At 39.4% G+C, this 19,487-nt stretch overlaps 1 protein-coding gene across 6 annotated transcripts in view; it reads left to right on the top strand.

The window, feature by feature from the left end:
- Nucleotides 1-19,487, top strand: part of kcnip4 (Kv channel interacting protein 4) — a 145,197-nt gene that overhangs the window by 119,778 nt on the left and 5,932 nt on the right. For all 6 annotated transcript variants that reach the window (XM_035993633.1, XM_035993638.1, XM_035993634.1 and 3 more), the window contains 3 exons: nt 12,476-12,600; nt 18,403-18,472; nt 19,038-19,108. In XM_035993633.1, the coding sequence (XP_035849526.1) occupies nt 12,476-12,600; nt 18,403-18,472; nt 19,038-19,108 (266 nt within the window). The remainder of the gene's footprint in view (nt 1-12,475; nt 12,601-18,402; nt 18,473-19,037; nt 19,109-19,487) is intronic.

Raw genomic sequence — 19,487 nt, 5'->3', positions numbered from 1 at the left:
AGGGGATTTTTATGAGGAGTTTTTCACAGTCTCAAATCTCAACAGATGCCATATTGCCTCAGTTTTGAGATTTTGTTTGTCTTTGGCTGAGCTACAGTACATAGAGAAAAATATATTTTAGTTCAAAAGTGTTGTTTTGGGATCTATGTGAAATATAAATGGTATCTTGTGTCCCTTGTCCCAACCTTATAATCTTCAAAATGATTGGAGTAGAAAAGCCAGAGTACATTTGTCTTTAATGGCGGACCATGGTTTTCTGTGTGACAGACTATCATTGAAATACTTCCAAGTGACTAATGATTGCAATTAATGTATAAACTGCTCTTTCCCCCAGATTCCAATAAATGTCTCAGCTCTCTGATGGTGTGTCATTATGGCCAGTGTGAGAGCATGCTCTCCCTCATAAAGAACCTTGACATTCAGTCCCCAGCACTCCAGTCAGTTCAGAACAGCAAATGACAGCATTTTAGTTGATGTCCAGACACTGGCATTTCATATACTCAATACTTATCTAGATGTTGCTATCTGTATGTTCCTATGTGTATATCTGTATGTTAGTGTACTGGCGGTGATCTAAATCTAAATTGGCTTGTTTAAACTGATTTTAACTACTGTAAGTGCATGAGCCAAACCACACACACGCAAATTGCACTAATGGCAGAAAGTGATGGCTAATGCGTTCTTTTTGCCAGTAAAGAGCTACTGTAGTTTGTGCTACATTGCCTTCTGTCTTGCAATAGCTAACCTGAGGGGAATAATCAAGGCTTCAGTCCATTTGGCTGTGTACACAGGTCTATTCCCAGTCTGCTTGAATTGTATCTGCAGTTTATCATTGGCAGTGAAGCACAAAACTTGATGTCATGTCAGAGGATAATTTATATCTCAGCAGAAAGATTTAAAATGCAAAACAGTGTTTTTTTATTCAGGACTATTGGACTTGGTGGTGTTGGTCTTTGTGGACTAAATAATGTAATGAACTGGCTTTGGTTTTAAGACAGGCCATGCAGTGATCCTGCCTTCCTCTTTCTCTTCTTCCATAAGTCGATTTCACAGCCATTTTTCCTGCCTGCCAAAAGGAACTGAAGGCTGTTTTATTAAATAACAGCAATGACATATCGCTCTTGCTGACTCCAATCTTTGGGCTTATTTGTATTTGGGCACACCAAATGGGAACAAATGGCAGATCTGTATCCACCTCCCTCATCGTCTATGTGATTTATCTGATATAAAATGAGCTTTTCTCATTACACAGTGGGGACTGTGTTTGAATTACTTTTCTTTTATTGACTTAGATCTACAGATCTAACACTTGCTGTTGGCAGCTCTGTTATTCTGGATGTCGGCTGAAATTTGTTATGGAGCATCAGAAAGCATTTGTTGTCTACAATCCCATGGGGAGAAATAGAGCAAAACCTCACTGGAAGTCTAAGACTGCAAGACCTGGCCTTTGCAGGTGTGTGTCCAGAAAAGTGTATGCTAGCCTATGGCCCTATTATCACCAACACATTGACTCATTTTAAACCGGTGGAGGAGCAACTATGCTACACCAACAAGTGGCATCTGAACACCCCAATTTGGCACAATACACACTTAATGTCTGGTAACAAACCCTTTGCTTGTAAGCAGTTGAGTGACAGAGGCATTTATACTGTATTCAATGAGAAAGGTATGTTGAGTTTTGAAGACCTACGAGCTAGTTTTGAGGTCCCCATGACATCCTTCTTCTTGTATCTGCGCTTAAGAGCAGCCCTACAATGTTACGGAGTGCCATGGGGAAACAATCTTGAGCCGCACCCAGTTATTAAATGGTTTGTTGATTTTCCTGTGAGAGGATTAGCGTCCAAGATCTATGCTAAACTGATGCAAGTATCCATAGGAGAACTCCCAATAGCAAGGAAATGGGAGCGAGAGCTGAGCACTGAGGGGAACGCAATTAATTGGGAGACAGTTTGGGACACTATTTTCCATTATTCCAAGAACCCAAATCACCAGCAGATCCATTTCAACATATGTCATAGGACATACTGGACTCCTCAGAAGAGATACATCTCTAAAGTCATTCCCACTCCTTATTGCACGTTCTGCCAACCTGAACAAACTGGAACTTTCCTACACATGGTCTGGGAGTGTGAACAGGTGCATGAGTTTTGGAATAAAACATCAATAATATCTGGTGTGATAGGATGTCGAATTCCTACTGACCCGATTGTTTTGTTACTTAATGATGACTCTAAATTACATCTACTTGGGAGACAGAAGAAAGTTTGGCTAGCCGGCGCAACCACAACCAAGAAAATGATAGCTCAATGCTGGCTCCCACCCCCCCCCCACCCCCCCCACTCGCTTTGTATAAAACAGTGGTTGGCGTATTTTCTAGCCATAGTTATGCTTGAGCTCTCTACAGCAAGGATTAACAAAGCCAAATCAATCAACTATAGACCTATGGAAAAACGCAGCAGCACAAGTATCAATCCTAATGACCTCAGCATCACAAGAACTAGAGGAGAGTGATTAGGCAAGGTGTGATTTCTGTTTTTGTTTTTTTACTTATTTGTTTGTTTTGTTTTCCTCAAGACCGCAGAGGATGGGGGGTGGGAGAGGGTTTTTGATCTTGTTCAATTGTGTTTGTCTGTTCTGTATGTCCAAAATATGAAAATAATAAAAAATTGATCTAAAAAACAAAAAAGAAAGCATTGGTTAGCTTACCTGGTAGAGTTGGGCGCCCATATTTAGAGGTTTACTACTCGATGCAGCAGCCGTGGGTTCGACTCCAACCTGCGGCCCTTTGCTGCATGTCATTCCCCTTCTCTCAACCCCTTCCAAGTCTAAGCTGTCCTATCCAAATAAAGGCCTAAAATGCCCAAACAATAATCTTTAAAGTGCCCATATTATGAAAAAATCACTTTTTCTGGGATTTGGGGTGTTATGTTGTGTCTCTGGTGCTTCCACACACATACAAACTTTGAAAAAAATCCATCCATGCTGTTTAGAGTGAGATACGGTTTCTGAATGTGTCCTGCCTTCAGTCTCTGGGTGAGCTGTTCAAAATCAGCACGGCTTGTGACGTCACAAGCCGAAACGAGCAGGCTAACCGCAACCATTAGCTCGTAGCGTTAGCATGCTAACGCTATGGCTAACGCTAGCATGCTAACGCTAGCATGCTACCTCGTTCTCAATAGCAAAGCACTGCTACAACACACACAAGTTCACCATAATCTACAAAAGAACTACTTCCATGTGCGCCCTCATTCAGAAGTCTCCCAGCTAATCCTGCCTTGTAACTGACTGAAGTTGTAGAAACAGCCTTTCTTTTACTGTCTATGGAGCTAGCTAGCTGACATGATCTACATCTGAGCTACTGAGCATGTGCAGTGCAATCAAAGATAGTACAGAAGAAGAAGAAGAAAAGAGGTCTCACTCTGTAGCTAAAACAGAGACCAGCTGAAAAGAGGATCTGCAGCAGTGAGAGAGAGCGGTGCAGTACAATAAAAATATGGTGTTTTTTGAAAATTAAACCATGTAAACCTATTCTGGTACAACCTTAAAATACAATTATGAACCTGGAAATGAGCATAATATGGCTGCTTTAAAAAAAAAAAAAAAAAGAAGAAAGTTTTTGGTGCTATGTTGGGGAAATCGTGTCACCCGAGGAAAGGCAAAGTCGGCCATTGTAAAGGAGCAAGACTTTTGATCTTTTGTCCTATCTGGCATATCTGTATTTACCTTTTATTGTTGCACTAACATTCACCTTTTTACAGTTCACTCATTTGATATCAGTTTGCATATTTCTATTGGGATTATTATTCTGAAGGAAGTCGAAGGGTGTAAACAGACAAGTGTCTTCTCCAATGCACATGGTATTAGCAGCTTCTTTCAACATGCTTCTGTGTAGGTTCACAATATCCTACCAGATCCCACCCACCTCCAATTATTTTCTACTGTACATATACAGTGAAAGTTTCTAACCGACAGAGTTGCAGAGTGTGTATATCCAAAATGTCCCATTCCAGTAAAGCACAGTAAAAGCATTCCTTCAGGTATTACATTCATTAATGCAACCTAATTATTTTGAATCATACTACAGTATACAGTAGTAAATAGCCACACAATACTGCCAATTTAGTATTCTGCTGGGAGATAACTCATACCTGTTGGTGCAAGTTTGATATCACACTGGCCTTTTTTTTTTTTTTGGGAAACATACCAGCATGGATAAAATCCACCACTGGCCAGGCTGCCAGACGCTGCTCATCTGCCGTCTCGCTGGGTGTAATTTCAGTTGATAGCTAGCTGCAAAGTGTCTGTCACATTTGTCCCTGTTTCATTTAAAAACAACGTGCAGCCTTGGGACTTAAACACTGGAATGATGTGTTATAAATATTTGGCTTAAGTGGAATCACCTATCCCCCTGGCTCTTGCATATTGACTTAGATTTCATTTAATTTGTTTAATTGACCACATGGCAATATATCTTTCTGTAAATGCTCCATGTGTAGGCTACACTGTTACTAATACAGAGTTGACCTTTAGGATGATGGCATAGTTTAAATTCAATATCAAAAGAGGTATTGACCAGCCTGCATTGCATGTAGCCAAACATTAGCTTCCACCAATATATCATGCAATTCAACATGCAGGTTTTACAGCTACCATTAAGAATTTTGACTGGTAGGGAACTCCTCATGGAAAAAGATATTCTTTTTTTGGTCCCGTTTGAGATTCAGCATCCTGGTACATTGCCAAAATGCAGCAATGAATTACTTCTGAACTAGGAACCATTTTGAACGTCAACCAAAGAGTCATGTTAAGATGCAGAAAGACGGGAGAGCAGCAATGGTGTCCACTGCAAGATACAATCACTCACACAAGGGACTTGAAATGTCCCAGAAAATGACTACTGATTATAATGTGCTTAAAGCAATGTTAATCTCAAACTGAAGCCCAATAATTTCATTTCCAATTTAAATTCTCCTGAGATATTAAATATTCATATCAGCTTAAAACCTGAAAGTAACTTTATGATTTTGTCCAACTAATGCTGCTTTGGTCTGCCATTGCAATTATCCCTACCTGTTTTGTGACTGTTTACATACTTTTCCCTTAAATGGACAGCTCTAGACACATTGCAGCCTTGTGACGAACTTGGTACTCTAAGATTAGTGGTTGATTGTCCTGTGTTGTTTTGCCAGGACTTGGGGCAGGCTATATTAGGAGTGAGCTCACGTTGAGATAAGATCAGTATTGAGTTTGTTTCAGGTGTTAAGTTTGTGAGGATGGTGTGTCATCAACGTGGGAGCTTATTGATGGGAAGCCTCACAGTAGTTGCGTCAGTTTAAGGGAAGAAATCTGATTTGTGTTAGTTTCATTTGACAGCTCGGGATGTTCTCATCAGTCAACCACAAATCAGGTCATAAATAATTTTCTGCCTCTAGTAACAGCTTATTTATTTGACACATGCAACAATGTTACGTTAATATGTAACATTGTTGCATGTGTCAAATAAATAATGGTCGGTGGAGCAGGTCTGTGAGGTAGGAAGGAGCCCGGTTATGGAGGGCTTTGTGAGTAAGGAGGAGGACTTTAAACTGGATGCGTTGGAGAACAGGGAGCCAGTGGAGGTTCAGGAGGACAGGGGTGATGTGGTCACGGAGCGGGTGGAAAATAATTTTACTCTGATACTGATGTGTTGATCTGTCTATATTTTATTATGCATGTACTATGCATCTGTATATACATCTGTTAATCATTTATGATCACAAAGATTACTAATGATGAGATTTTTACTAAACTTATCACTGGATCTTTTCACTGTTAAAGTTTAAGTATTTTGGTTAACTAAGCTACATTTCCTTTGGAAGAAGGATAGATTGATGCTATCAATAAATTACCTTGTGACAAAGTGTTAATGTGTCTTTGAGGATATTGGTATTCACTAAAAAGAAAATGATGGGAGGGTACTTGGGTAATGTTTTCAAATCAAAAAAGAACCAGGCTGTAGCTGTTTTAATATTTTAAAAGGGTTTTCACATTATCTTTGTTCAAACAGTCCGTTCTAGTCTAAGCATTAAGTGAAACCAAGAGAGGTCACTGAGACTCATTCAATTAGACTAAGGCCACTATCAGATAAAGTGCGTTTGCAGGTTGCAAAACACAAGGCGCAAGCACTGCCTTTCTTGTTGAAGACGCCCTGATCAGAGCAGTTGCATTTTTTTGTAATTCTCGCTAGGCAACCATCAAATCACCCGTCCTTAGTCAACCGTTATTTTGCTGTGGACTTAAATGACATTGGGCATTTTTTCCGCCCTGAGTTATTTTTCTACTCGAGGGTGCTCCGGCAAAACAAGTGATGCGATCAGCAATGCAAAAGCAGTAAGGAAAACACTTCACTCTCAATGACAACAATTATATAATTATGCCCCAGGCTGCTAAAACACACTCTATCTGATCAGGGCCTACTGTAAGTCAGCCATCAACTGTAACTCAGAGCCATTGTCAAAGATATTCAGACCACTACTGAAGTTGGATTGGCTCACGTGTTGGGTGCTGCCGCCTGTAACACTATCATCTAAGCTGTCAAAAGGTAAATTGTGCTCGGTTGGAGTCATGGCCTACTTTGGTGAGCCCCGCCTTCTTGGCGCCACAGTGCTAAAGGGGCAGCCAGGAGCTGGTGCTAAATTGTATAAGTTAAGACCTTGTCTCAGACACACACAGGAACACACAGAAGCACTTAAAGACACATGGTGCTAGTATCACACACTGCACTATTTAAGTCCGATAACAATGGGGGAAAAGGCTTGTAATAACTAAGCAAGAGAGGAAATAAAATACATGGTCTGATGAATGTTATCAATGCCTGACATTAAAAACTATCTTGGCCAATTTCACATGGATTAAACCTCGACTTCCCCCATCATAGATCCATTTAATAATTTTAATTTAATTCACACACCCATGTGGATCCCCAGGCTATAATTTGCTTCTGTGTAGCACTTGCTATGCTGTACTATGCTGTACATACACCCTCCTACCACAACAAAGAAGCATCAAGCTTATCAGCAATGCCCATCAAACTGCATGCTTCGGCACAAGAATTGACCCAAGATTTATTGATATCAAGCAGCCATTTGTCATTAACTGAAGACAGTGTAGTTTGTACATGACATAGATTTATCAAATATTTATTGGCCATTCTTTTTCAGTCCATGGATCCAATTGATTTAGGGCTAGTGAGGTTTTACCCTCCAGCTTGACTTTACCTTTGAGATAAATGACTATTGAATCATAAATCCTGAAGGAGTGTAGCAGTTGAACTACGATTGATCTGTTCAGACTCATTTTGGGGGTTAATATTCTCACATTCATTTTTCAGGGTTTAAATATTTTTGCGGCTTTGTCGGCTCATTGATGAAGAATATACTGTGCAATAGACCGTTTTATGGCTATATTCTACAAAGCTGGTTACACTATGTCCCGTTGTAATTATATTTTGATAAAGCATTGTTCTTTGTTTATAACCCTTATAAGGCATTCAATCTCATTCTCTTGTATTGCTGCAGGCTAAAATGGCAGCTTTGTTACTGAGAGACGGCTATGAATTACATTTCTGATGAGCTGCACAGTCAGCTGCAACTTGACATTATAGCAGCAGGCTGAGGTCAGGTTTGTTCTTTCAAGAAAGGCAAAAGTATGGCATGGCTTCATGTGTGTGCACGTAATGACTGAATCACAAATGTTTAGACTGCAGACTCCTCCAATTTTCCTTGATATACTTGATTCTTCAGGACAACAACACCCATTTATGTTTGTTTTTTCTTAACCAGCAAAATGGTAACCTTTGACCTTTGTGGGTAAGGGCACCAGAGCACAGCACGAGCAGCTCTCTACATTATCACACTCGAGCGTCAGATCCATTCTGCAAACAAACTAAAAGGACAAACATTAATCAGACAGCCATGCATGCTCTTTTCCTGCCTGATTAAGCGCCGTGTCACTCCCGCTCTGCTTTATTCAACTTCAGAGATCTTTTTTTTTTTATTGCCTTCATGTTCGTTCAGCTTTTCACCAAAAGTCATGCTTTCAATTATTATTAGTGATGGTACAGATGGTTTGCTCTTTAAATCGTAATGTTTGCACAACATCCCAAATGCACTCATTGTTTAAGTGCTAAATAATATACTAAAGCCCAGCACATTGTCCTTGAGTTTCAAGCTAGAAACAGAAACGATGTCTCTATGTACAGTAATGTTTCCAAATAAAGCCAGATTGCTGTCAAGACCAATATCACTTGGTAACAAAAGCAACATCTGTCTAGCTGAAGCTCAGTGAAGGCACTTAGAAGTCTCCTCCTCACTTAGGAAGGAAGGTGTGTGTCAGGCAGCAGGTAACAAGAACAGATGAGAGTTGAACTTTGTCTCTTCATCCTCTAAATCTCAAAGTTATTTTGTCATTATAGAGGGCAATCTGAGCTGGTCTTGAGCTGACAGCAAGAATCAACAGTAACTTTTATGAGATCTTTGTCATGCACCGTAATGTTGGATATTGTGTACATTGTGACAGATCTGAGCCAAGAGCTTTTCCATCTGCTCTGTGTCTGTGCTGTTTTTAACTCTGCACACTGTCACGGTAAACAGACGAGATGAGGTTTTTCTCTTTGCAACCTTTCTGTCAGAGGTCCTTGCCAGCTTGCTTAAGAAGTGTTTGGCAATATTATAAAAGCTTGCTTTAATTCACATTTAGTCAAGCTTTCTCAAACTTAGCCATTTCTGCTGAGCATTTTAATCATCAGGTCACATTTTATTTGGTCTATGGGTATATGACCAAATACTAGGGCAAAACAGGGCAAAATCACAATATGGCCTACTGCAATATTCAAATTGCAGGAGACACAATATTTGTTAAAGGTGAAATTTGTGTCAAAATACCTTTTTAAATATAATATTGTCGTGCTGCAGAGATGACCTGGCCAACACATCATATTCTAAAGACTTAAGAAAACATCTTTGTTTGGGACAGATCTCTGCAAAAAATCACAGATTTCACAATTTAGCCTCGAAATCTAGACGCACCCTAGTGGCAGCAAATTTAATTTGCAGCCAGGGGGGTCTAGTCAGTCTCCGTTGGCTTGCGAGCTGGAAAAACCAAACTCTGGTCAGGCCAATCACATCGTGTATAGAGTTGGTGGGCGGGCTTATGGCTGCTGCTGCTGGGAACAGCGGTCTTCTGGAAGACTTGGAGTTAAGCTTTTCTTTGAGAAAAAAGAACAAAGAACGGCACTGAAGTCATTCTTAAAAAAGGAAGATGTGTTCGGAGTTTTGCCGACCGGATACGGCAAAAGTTGAATCTATCAACTAGCTCTGCTACCTTCTTCGTTGCTCTGCCTGGTTGTAGCGCTATCCTATTGCGTGCAGAGGGAATTTGAAAGACAACTGTTTATCCCGCCCCTCAGATTGAGCTCCGTCAATGGTGAGTTCCCAGACCCAACATCTTGATGTGGGTCTGGCTTGTCAGGCTAGCAGAAGTTATCATTCCCTATAATATCGCAGATGATATCGCAATAGCTATATCAGTAAAAAAATTGATTTTTTTTTCTAAATCGTTAGCCCTACCAAATACAGTACCTGTAAAACTAATGACGTCCCCATCAACTTGAGCTGTATATGCTATTTAGCAAAAGCTAACATGCTAAACTAAGATGCTGAACATGAGCATATATGCATGCTGACATCAGCATTTTGCTCAAGTAGGCCCGCTCACGTGGTTGTAGACTCTTGTTATTTTATTTATAGATGCATTTGCAGTATTGTTGACTTGTTGATATTTGTAGGAAATCCCTTTTCATCTAATAGGATAATCAGCCAATATTTGCTGCCATCGAACATGCCTTAATGATATGTGTGAACTCACTGTATTTAGTCTAGTGCACTTTGAGGTAGACTGACCTACACTCAAACCACAACAACCTTTGTCAGGTATCGTTTTTCTCTTGCCCAGTGGTTTTACACTGAGTCATTCATCTGCTCATGGACCTCCATGATGTTGTCAGACCAGGTTGCAGATTTATGATGTAATTTTCACAGCCTCAATTCAATGATGTAGTTATTACCATTACATCTGTTTTATAACCCAGGTTTATAGAGGCCTATTACTACTCCCAGCTGCCATCTTGATGTTAGGTTGACTAGCTCTACTCTGCTACTCTTCTATTACTTTTACCTGCAATTGAAATTAAGTGTTGCTGTGATTGACAAATGGTTTGCAGCAGGGGCGCAAATACCCAGTGTCAGAGGAGTATGCAATTGGTGCTGTGCCGCATATAGCGCATACCCACTTTTTGCACCACTGATTTGCAGCACTTGAGAGTTCGTCCTAACCTCCACTGCTGCTATCTAACCTCACACTAAATTCGCTAAGTCAGAATAGCCCGGACCGGAAAGGGAAATACCTTCATAGTGGTACAGCATAGAACATTAGAGGTTTTTTTCTGTATACTGTGGTTATCAATTCAAACCTTGTATTGACCACTTTAGTTTACTTATCATGTACCAAGCTGCTTTCGGTAAATGGACAAGAGGGAGAGATTGTGCCAAGAAGAATGCTGGGCTATGTGTGACTAACAGTTGACACCTCATGAGATGTTGTATTACACCCTGACCTACAATGTGCTAGGAAACTTGTTAATAAGTAATGTAACCCAGTGAACTAGTTGCTCGTGACTTGCAGGAATACCTAGAACTTGCAGTGATGCATTGAATCCCTTGCTGCTGTGACATTGTGAATTTCCCCATTGTGGGATTAATAAGGGACTTTGAATCTTTGAACTTGCAGTGATGCCTTGAACTGCTTCAGGTTTACATGTAGATACACACAGATGGAACAGCAGCTTACAGCACGTATACCACAGATGTTGTAACCATTCAAATTCTTTATAAACCAGATTTGTGTGCTTGTGTTCAGGTTTCTGTGCTTGTTAAATTTACTTCTGGTACGTCTCATTATATAATCAAAACAATCATGTTTGAGTCTGACAAATTCAAGAAGTCATCTCTTGCTGCCTTTTGGAGCTGCGGCTTTAAACTAATATGGTGCAAAATACTGTTTTGTTGTCCTGAAGAACCAACTATGAGGATGCCTTATGTCTATATGCACTTTCATAGACCCTCACCTCTTGCATGTCCAGTTTCCGAGAATGTACTGAGGTTGCTAGTTGCCTGGGTAACCGTAAGACCTAATGCTGTATTTCCCAGGATACCCTCAGATTGTCCACAAGCGCGGGGTGAGAGCTCGACTCATGAGGCTCTTTCCATTCTCCACGGCCAAAAAGCCATCCTCCAGTAATCAAAGCAAGTGGCTCTTCCAAGGCTCTCTGTCTCTCTCTGTGATGAGGTTTTTGTTTATTTTGTTGTCTAAGATGCTTTTCCTTTCTGTTGCTCTTCTGAGTATGGGCACCACACACTTAATGTAGGCTTTAGTCACAAATGATTGTTCGAGCTGGAGTTCAGCTACAGTACAATACTCCTTTTTAGAAATCTACAGTTGAATAAGTAAAATAAATGGATGTTAAATGTGTGATTTCTAGTGATATTTATATGCATATTAGACTTGGCTGTAAAAAATGTCTTTATTTTAAACATAAATTCTACAATTTACAATTGAAAGAAAAAAAAAAAAAATATATATATATATATATATAGATATTATAATTTTCAGAATCCATTCAGAATATCTAATTATTACGCAGCTGTACATCTACAAATTCTGGACTAATTTGATGAGAATAAGATTAAGCAGCTATTTTATTTCCTTATTAGTTATCATCATCTATGAATACAAAGCATTAGCTCCATAGCAGCAGGTTAATTGTGGTCGGTGAGAAACCGTGGCCTTTTGGCTCTGGGCCAAAATAGTACCCTTGGAGCTAATGAGGCATTTAGACACTGTGTTACACTTCAGGTATATGAAAGGCCCTGCGCCAACAAGACAAGTCAAACTCAGTGCTGCGAGGACAGTGCAGTCGGTGACAGGGCCCAGACAGCATCTGCCATCATTACAGGCCTATTAAAAAGTTTCACAGGGTTCATGAAGGGGCATCCTGCCATGAGAACTTTGTTCAAGGGCCTCAATAACACTAATTATCTCTGCTGTTGTGTTTGGTGAAGAGAAGAAAACAGCTTTTTGACTTTTATTCGTTTTGTGAAGTAACATTTGCAGATAAAGGGACCGAATATAACAAGGAGAAAAGAGGGCTTCCAAATGGATTTTTTGTTGTTGTCATGAAGGTTATATAGAATTTGTAACCATTTCATGCCAAAATGGGACATTTTGGGTATAAAAGATGCAAAAATCTAGGTTTATTTTCTTACTTTTGCTGATATTTGGCAGTGTATTGGGATATCTCAAATTCTAGCATCAAACATGCTAATTTGCAACGACTCAGCAGCATCTGTTCACATCTGACTGTCTTACTTCTCCTCTCCAGACAGCGTTGAAGATGAGCTTGAACTGTCTACAGTCCGTCATCGCCCCGAGGGCCTGGAGCAACTGGAAGCCCAGACAAGTTTCTCCCGAAAGGAGCTACAGATCCTTTACCGCGGCTTCAAGAATGTAAGCACCATACATAATGTATAGCTCAGTCTTGTTCTCTCTTGTACATCTCTCTGTCCCTTGATTTTATTTGATGTATTCTTCTGTAACCAACCTTCTGTATTTGACAGCGGTGTTAAAGTTTCAACAGCTCCACTTCGTTCTAGTTCTCATCACTATTCTGCATCCATTCAATAATATTAATAATAATCAAGCATCTGATGAATGCTATTTTGCTGACTCATCTACATTGTGCACTAAATGTTGTCGAGCCCAGTTGTATTTGCCATAAAAAATGTAACTTTCTCTACGTTGTTCACTGTGCCAATGATAATTAGGTCATATCGCCAACACATTGTGGAAGATTACCAATGAGCAATCAGGTCAAAGTCCTCCAGAGCAGCCCATATCAAACCACCTCACTTCATTGTCACCTCTGATGTGAGGCGTAATGAGATGACCCAGAATTAACTCAACCCAAATTGTCTGGCAATGAAAGAGAGGAGTACTGTGATAGAGGAATTCCCATGGGGCTTCAGTTTCCTGTTGAGCCTGCACTGTGCTCTAGCCAAGTCCCTGCAAAGCCTGCCCATTAGTCCACTTCCACTTGCGACAGAGTAAGAGGTAAGAAGTGTACTAATGAGGCCTTTAATTTGTGCCGCACACTCTGCCTGACTTCCCCTAACGCTGAGGGAGAGAATCTTGCATATGTTTATAGACACCATCCCTGGGTTTTTTTTTACATGACTGATTTTTGCATTTATATTTAGCCACTCCAGTGGGATCACTCTAGGGATCCCACTGGAGTGATGGTAATGTCAGTTGGTCGGATGGTCGGCCTGTCGGTCCACAACTTTGTTCAAAGTTTTCGCTTAACCAGTGAAATATCTTTTCTCTACATCTTTTCTCTCACCATGAGGTTGAGTAAAATGTATTGACAACTATTGAATAGATTGTCATGAAATTTGGTACAAACATTTAACTTTCCTTCACAGGGAATTGTAATAGCTTTGGTAATCCCCATGATTTTTTTTTATCTAGCACACCACCAGGTCAAATTGTTCCAATTGTTTAATTTACAACCAAATATCTGCAAAACTAATAACAGTCCCATTATCCTCAGCAGTACTCTCTCTACTACTACTACTACTACTCTGTGTTTAGTGCTAATTGACCAATGTTAGCATGCTAACACACTTAACTGTTGTTCTCTCTGCTTAAGTACAGAGCTGCTGTAGACTCTTAGAATTCTTACATTGCAGATTACAGTTATTTTATGCTGATGATAGACCTTTTTATTTTTATTCAAAGCTACGCATCACTGCAGATATTGTTGTGGCAGAAGTCCAAATAACACCAAGACAAAGAATCATGGCACTTAAATTACAGTTCCTAAATAGCTTTTGTCCATCACTAAGTCCAAAGTGTAGCTCATTTTTTAACTGTCAGGGTCAAACAGCTCATCTCTGTCTTGTCCCAACCCGGTGACATTGGCAGAGCTTTTAAGGCCAGCCAGTCTAATAGAACCTGGCATGGTTCCCATGATGAGATATTTGGCCTTTTGTCCTTGTTGTCCAGGGTTTCGAAGCAAATCGAATGCCTGTGGGTGGCAGGATGAGGTCATTTGTCTTGACAACAAACTTTTTGAGTCGCTCACTTGTAGCGCAGATGGTCAAAGTGAAGCTTTGTCTTAGATCCAGCAATATGTCTAGCAGGGACCAAAACAAGACCTCTGGGTCTTGCAAGGTGGAATTTTAGCAAAGCTCACCTTAAAGGTATGAGAAAATCCATTGTTTGATAAATCCCTTGACCTCAGACTACAGGAAATAACACAACATTGTCTTCACGTCTGGCTAAATCTGCTGGGCTTTCACAGTTCACAGTCCAGGGCACTGCCTCAGGCATCAGATTAAGATCTCACAGTTTCTATTCCATCAGCGATGATGCCTTTGTTCACAGGGTTATTTCATTCCCCACACCGCTTATTACGCTTCGCTTCACAAGTCTCGGAAAGGAATTTTATGCCTGGCCAGTTTTGCATTTCACAGATTGTATTCATGATTTTATTATCACGGATGAGCTAATTTTACAAGCATATCAAATTATACAAATATATTTTCTGACCTCTCACTACATCTAATGTGTTTGGCAGTGAATAATATGTGAAATGCAACATGAAAGGGCAAATGAAAAATGACACCCTCACTTGTTATCATTGCACACAACATACTACTTATACTATTCCAATTGCTCTTTGCCCATCATTTTAGTTTTGATTTAATATACAAATGAAAAACTCAACAACAATTAAAAAATGGCCATAATGACCATAACCTTGCATTTTAAGAAATGTATGTTTGTAGGGGGAGGGGAGCTAAATTCCTTTACTTATAAATGTAAAATATCCTAATGCAAATGATATGTCCTTTAATGGGGTTGTTTATTCAGCTATCAGTGCGTCACTGATGCAGAGAAATATGCATTAAAAGATAACAGTTTTACCAAAAGCTCAATATTAATGACTCATGTAAAGAGCAGTGTGTGAATGAGGTCCTGACCTTTTAGCTTTGCAACATCAAAGGACCTTAAGGGAGTTCAGGCATCAGTTGAGTGTAACTATTTCACTGAACTTTAAGTTGAATTGCAGAGGCACTGTGTTGTACGTGATGATAACCAGATAACACACTGGCTTCATTCTCAATTGGAAAACTGCCTCCCTCGCCAATGTCCTCATGAGGCTGAAAGGAGACGATAAAATACAATCAGATGAATTCCGCCTTCATTGTGAGATGCGGTACAACAATCACAAAGTTTTACTAACCTTTAATTTTCCTTCAGGTTTGTGAGGATGAGTTAGCAAGGTTAGAAGAAGCTGACTTGGAACACAGCCGTTTGTATATCACTGTCCCACTTAATAAGTGTTACTAGTGTTGGCAGCTGTAATTGCCCATCTGTGTACAAACACACACACACACAACAGTGCACAGATGTGAAATTACATGTTTGAAAAATCTCTCCCTCCTCATTTTAAGTACTTAATTGCATGACATTTCCTTGCACTTCCTCAACAAGAGGTTGATTGTTGACAACCCATTCGCTGCTATGTTTCAGAACATAAACAATGCTTTAATTAACAGAAGCTCTACTAAACAACAAAGAAAAAGCCTACTGTCTGTGTCAAATGTACAAAGATGCCGTGGAGCGTCTTTGCTTTTGGATTGGATATGTTCGTTTTCTTCTTTCGTTGTCTTGGCTAGAAAATATTAAAATAGTTTAGTAAACTGAGACATTTTGGAAAAATACTCTTATTCACTTTCTTGAGTTAGATGACAAGATTGATACCACTCTAGTGTCTCTCTGTTAAATAGGAAGTTACAGCCAGGAGAAGGTTAGCTTAGCTTAGCATACAGCGGAGACTCCAGAAAGTAACTTTTAAGAAACAGATCAGCATGTTAACACTCTAAACTAAGATGTTGAACGACGATAATTAGCAAATGTTAACATGCTAACATAGAATAGAAGAATTGTCATTGTGAGCATGTTAGCATGCTGATGTTGGCGTTTAGCTCAAAACACAGCTGTGTGTACAGCCTCACAGATCCGTTAGCGGGGCTGTAGACTCTTGTTTACTGTCGGACACAGCCAGGCTAGCTGTTTCCCCCTCCCCAAACTACAATATGCAGACAGACTTGTGCTCATTCTGTCTAGATAACTCCCTCAAAATTCTTGACCTCATCTCACCCCACAAGATATGCAACTGGGTCTGTGAGACAACAGAAGAAGAGTGTCACGGGATTCACGCAGACAACCTCAAAGCATCCTCTTAGCTTGAAACACAAGCAGCCCTTTTGAAGCGAGACATCTTTATATTTTCACTCCCACAATTCCTAACATGGCTGATCAAACATGGTCACAGGAAGGAGAAAACCGAGTGTTCCATGTGATTTTTACTAAGCTTGTTCACACTGAAAAATAGTTTGTTAGTTTCTTAAACAAAAGTAAAATAGATTTTAAATCTAAACATTTCATTCTCAGATAAAGAAATACAAAATGTAGATGCAGAAGTGTACATGTATATTTCCCCTATTTTTTTTATTTTCTAGGTGTTTTCCCAGGAAACTGTATCAGAGAGGTGTTCAAGTTATCATATTCGTCCCATACAGTCTGTTCCTTATCTTTGATTTTCTACAACAACTTCCACTATGGCCGTTGTTTATTTTGTTGTATAGAAAACCCTAGAGACACATGTGCCTCCCGGTTTGGAAATTGTCTATATAGGGGGAGCATTTCCGCAGTTCCAAAGATTCAATATACTGCCACAGTGTGCAGCCTCACATCAAGCAGAAATTGAAGCTGCAAAACTGGCTGCCTTTATCACCACACTGTGCTGAGCAAGGTCATCCACTGAGTCTTTGCTTGGCCCTTTTCCTTTAAAGGGAGACAAAAGCTAAAATATTGGAGGTGTTATGTAAGAGTCTTCAGTCTTTTCTACTGAATGCTACCAAACAACCACAGGTGGGTGACACTGAATGACTGTGGACAAGGTATCTATTGAAGCTTGAAGGGTTTGCAGTTTGAATAACACCAAATTGAACATGAGCCTGTATCATCTACAGTATTACATGCTGTCGGTCTGAGAAACTGTCAAGGTTTAGTAAGAACAATTAAATAATGTTTCCTTAATGAAATAAAATGTTGCCCTTCTAAATGCATCTTACCTCAATAGACAGTCAAATAAAATGATCCAGAGATGAACTAGCAACTTGGTTTGAAGTGAAAGAGTAACTTAACATCAAACTGAAAGACAGTGTGTCACTGCCCCTTTCTGGTGGATGATTTCAGGTCTGTTGCACCCAACAGTGATGTCACAGTGTACTTCACACAGTACACTTCTACATCACTCAGGGTTCAACAATAAGGATTGCCCGATGCAAGTTAAATGCCACTTCCGGCTAGTAAATATAACAACCCACTTGCCTGTTCGGGCATCATCGTATCATAATCATTTCATCATTAGTGAGAAATGAGTTGGCGCATGATGCATTTGATGGTTTTTTTTTACAAAAGAAATTTGAAAACGTTTGACCTTTTTTTATGTTTTTGTTTACATTTTAGAAGCTTTTTTACGTTTTATTTATTTATTTTACTTTTTTTCGACATTTTTCCTCTGAATTTTTTGTATAGGGGCCAGTAGCATTATTTTGTTACTTGCCCGACTGGACAAGTAAAAAAAAAACCTTAGCATTGAACCCTGATCACTGAAGCAATGTAGGTTTAACCACTAGAGGTTAGCAAAAACAAGATTTTCAGCTGCTGTTAAGTTGCTCTTTAAATATTAAATATTGTCATCTAATTTTTACATTTTTCCTTAGGTAATGTTTGGCCACATGGGAAGGCTGGCTATAGTTTATCCTCTTGCCTGTTACATGTTTAAAATCCTCTTTAGAAGTGTTTAAAGGCATATAAAACTAATTCGTCTGATATGGTTTTTCCAAAAGGTAAAAAAAGAAAAGTTTAAAAATTCTTAAAATGACATCTACTCCTTCCCCCTCGTTAAAAAATCAGAGTCTATGAATATGCAATTATTGTTAATTTTAAAAGTTTAACCCTTGGACGCAAGACTCCTTCTACACTGAAAATGGACATTTCAGGGAAGTGTGTGCACTGGAGCTTTCAAGTTTCAGTCACACTTGTGCAAGTTGTATATTGGACCATGAATGGCACTTCTTAAACTAAGATTTAAGGCAAGGACTTTAATATAGGAAGGAGTCTTTAATATACGTAAATGCTGAATGACATGTGCAATTCCATTTTGTCTTCCAGGAATGCCCCAGTGGAGTCGTCAACGAAGAAACTTTTAAAGACATCTACGCACAGTTCTTCCCACAAGGAGGTGTGTGTCATGTGAGCCTGCTGATTTGTTTTTGCAGCTTGTGTTGCTGCTTCTTATCTCGTCTGTGTGCTGGACTGACACAAATTGCCTTTCAATCCTGTTTAGAAAAATGGCACCAAGTCCAGAGTACTTTTAAGTTAAAACTTCTATCCAAGGAAATGTGTGAGAGAGAGGGGAAGAATGAGAAAGTAGTTTTTATTTATGCAGGCTGGAGTTGCTCACTGCTTGCTCTCTTCATTATGCAAAAGATTCTACCCGAGGAACAAGAGAGAAAACATTAGGAGGCTTCGATATAGCTGTTCAGAAAGAAGAAAGGCAGACAAGTATATATAATGGCTCACCTCACAGTGAACAATGGTAAAACTCTTCGCTCTACGTATATTGTTCTTCTCTTTCATCATGACAGAAAACACATTCTGATTCTAAGAAGTTCTCCAGAAAAGCTACGAAACTTTGAACCATTGTCTCTTGTTTGCAGTAGGTGTTTCTGCTGGTGTTGATTGAGCTGTAATCAGGGCAGAGATTTTTTTTAATTTAATACATATGTTTTTTTTTCTCCCCATAGATGCTTCAACATACGCGCATTTCCTGTTCAATGCATTTGACACAGATCACAATGGCTCTGTGAGTTTTGAGGTAAGACAAGTAATGTCATAGATTATATATATATATATATATATATATATATATATATATATATATATATATTACTAAAGAATCAATGAGTAGTATACTGTATGTGTGTTGAGAATGTCAACAATCGCAAAAGTCTTGTCCATCACTGAAATTTGCTATAAAACTACATCAAACTAAACATTTTTAATGTTTCAACTCTGTGAGCCCCCAAGGAATTACACTGTGGCATTATGTAACCTGCAACCCCAATCATTTTAAATTAGCCCAAGTAAGTCTACTTGAGATGCTATGAACACGTGATAAATATTTATGAAGGGCATATATTTGCTTATTAGGACAGAAAAGATGTCATTATGCCAAACCAGAGCTGAATTCAGTT

This window comes from Sander lucioperca, chromosome 17, assembly GCF_008315115.2.
Source record: "Sander lucioperca isolate FBNREF2018 chromosome 17, SLUC_FBN_1.2, whole genome shotgun sequence".
Classification (NCBI taxonomy): domain Eukaryota; kingdom Metazoa; phylum Chordata; class Actinopteri; order Perciformes; family Percidae; genus Sander; species Sander lucioperca.
Note: the sequence above shows the minus strand (reverse complement) of the source record. Positions and strands in the feature narration are given on the sequence as shown.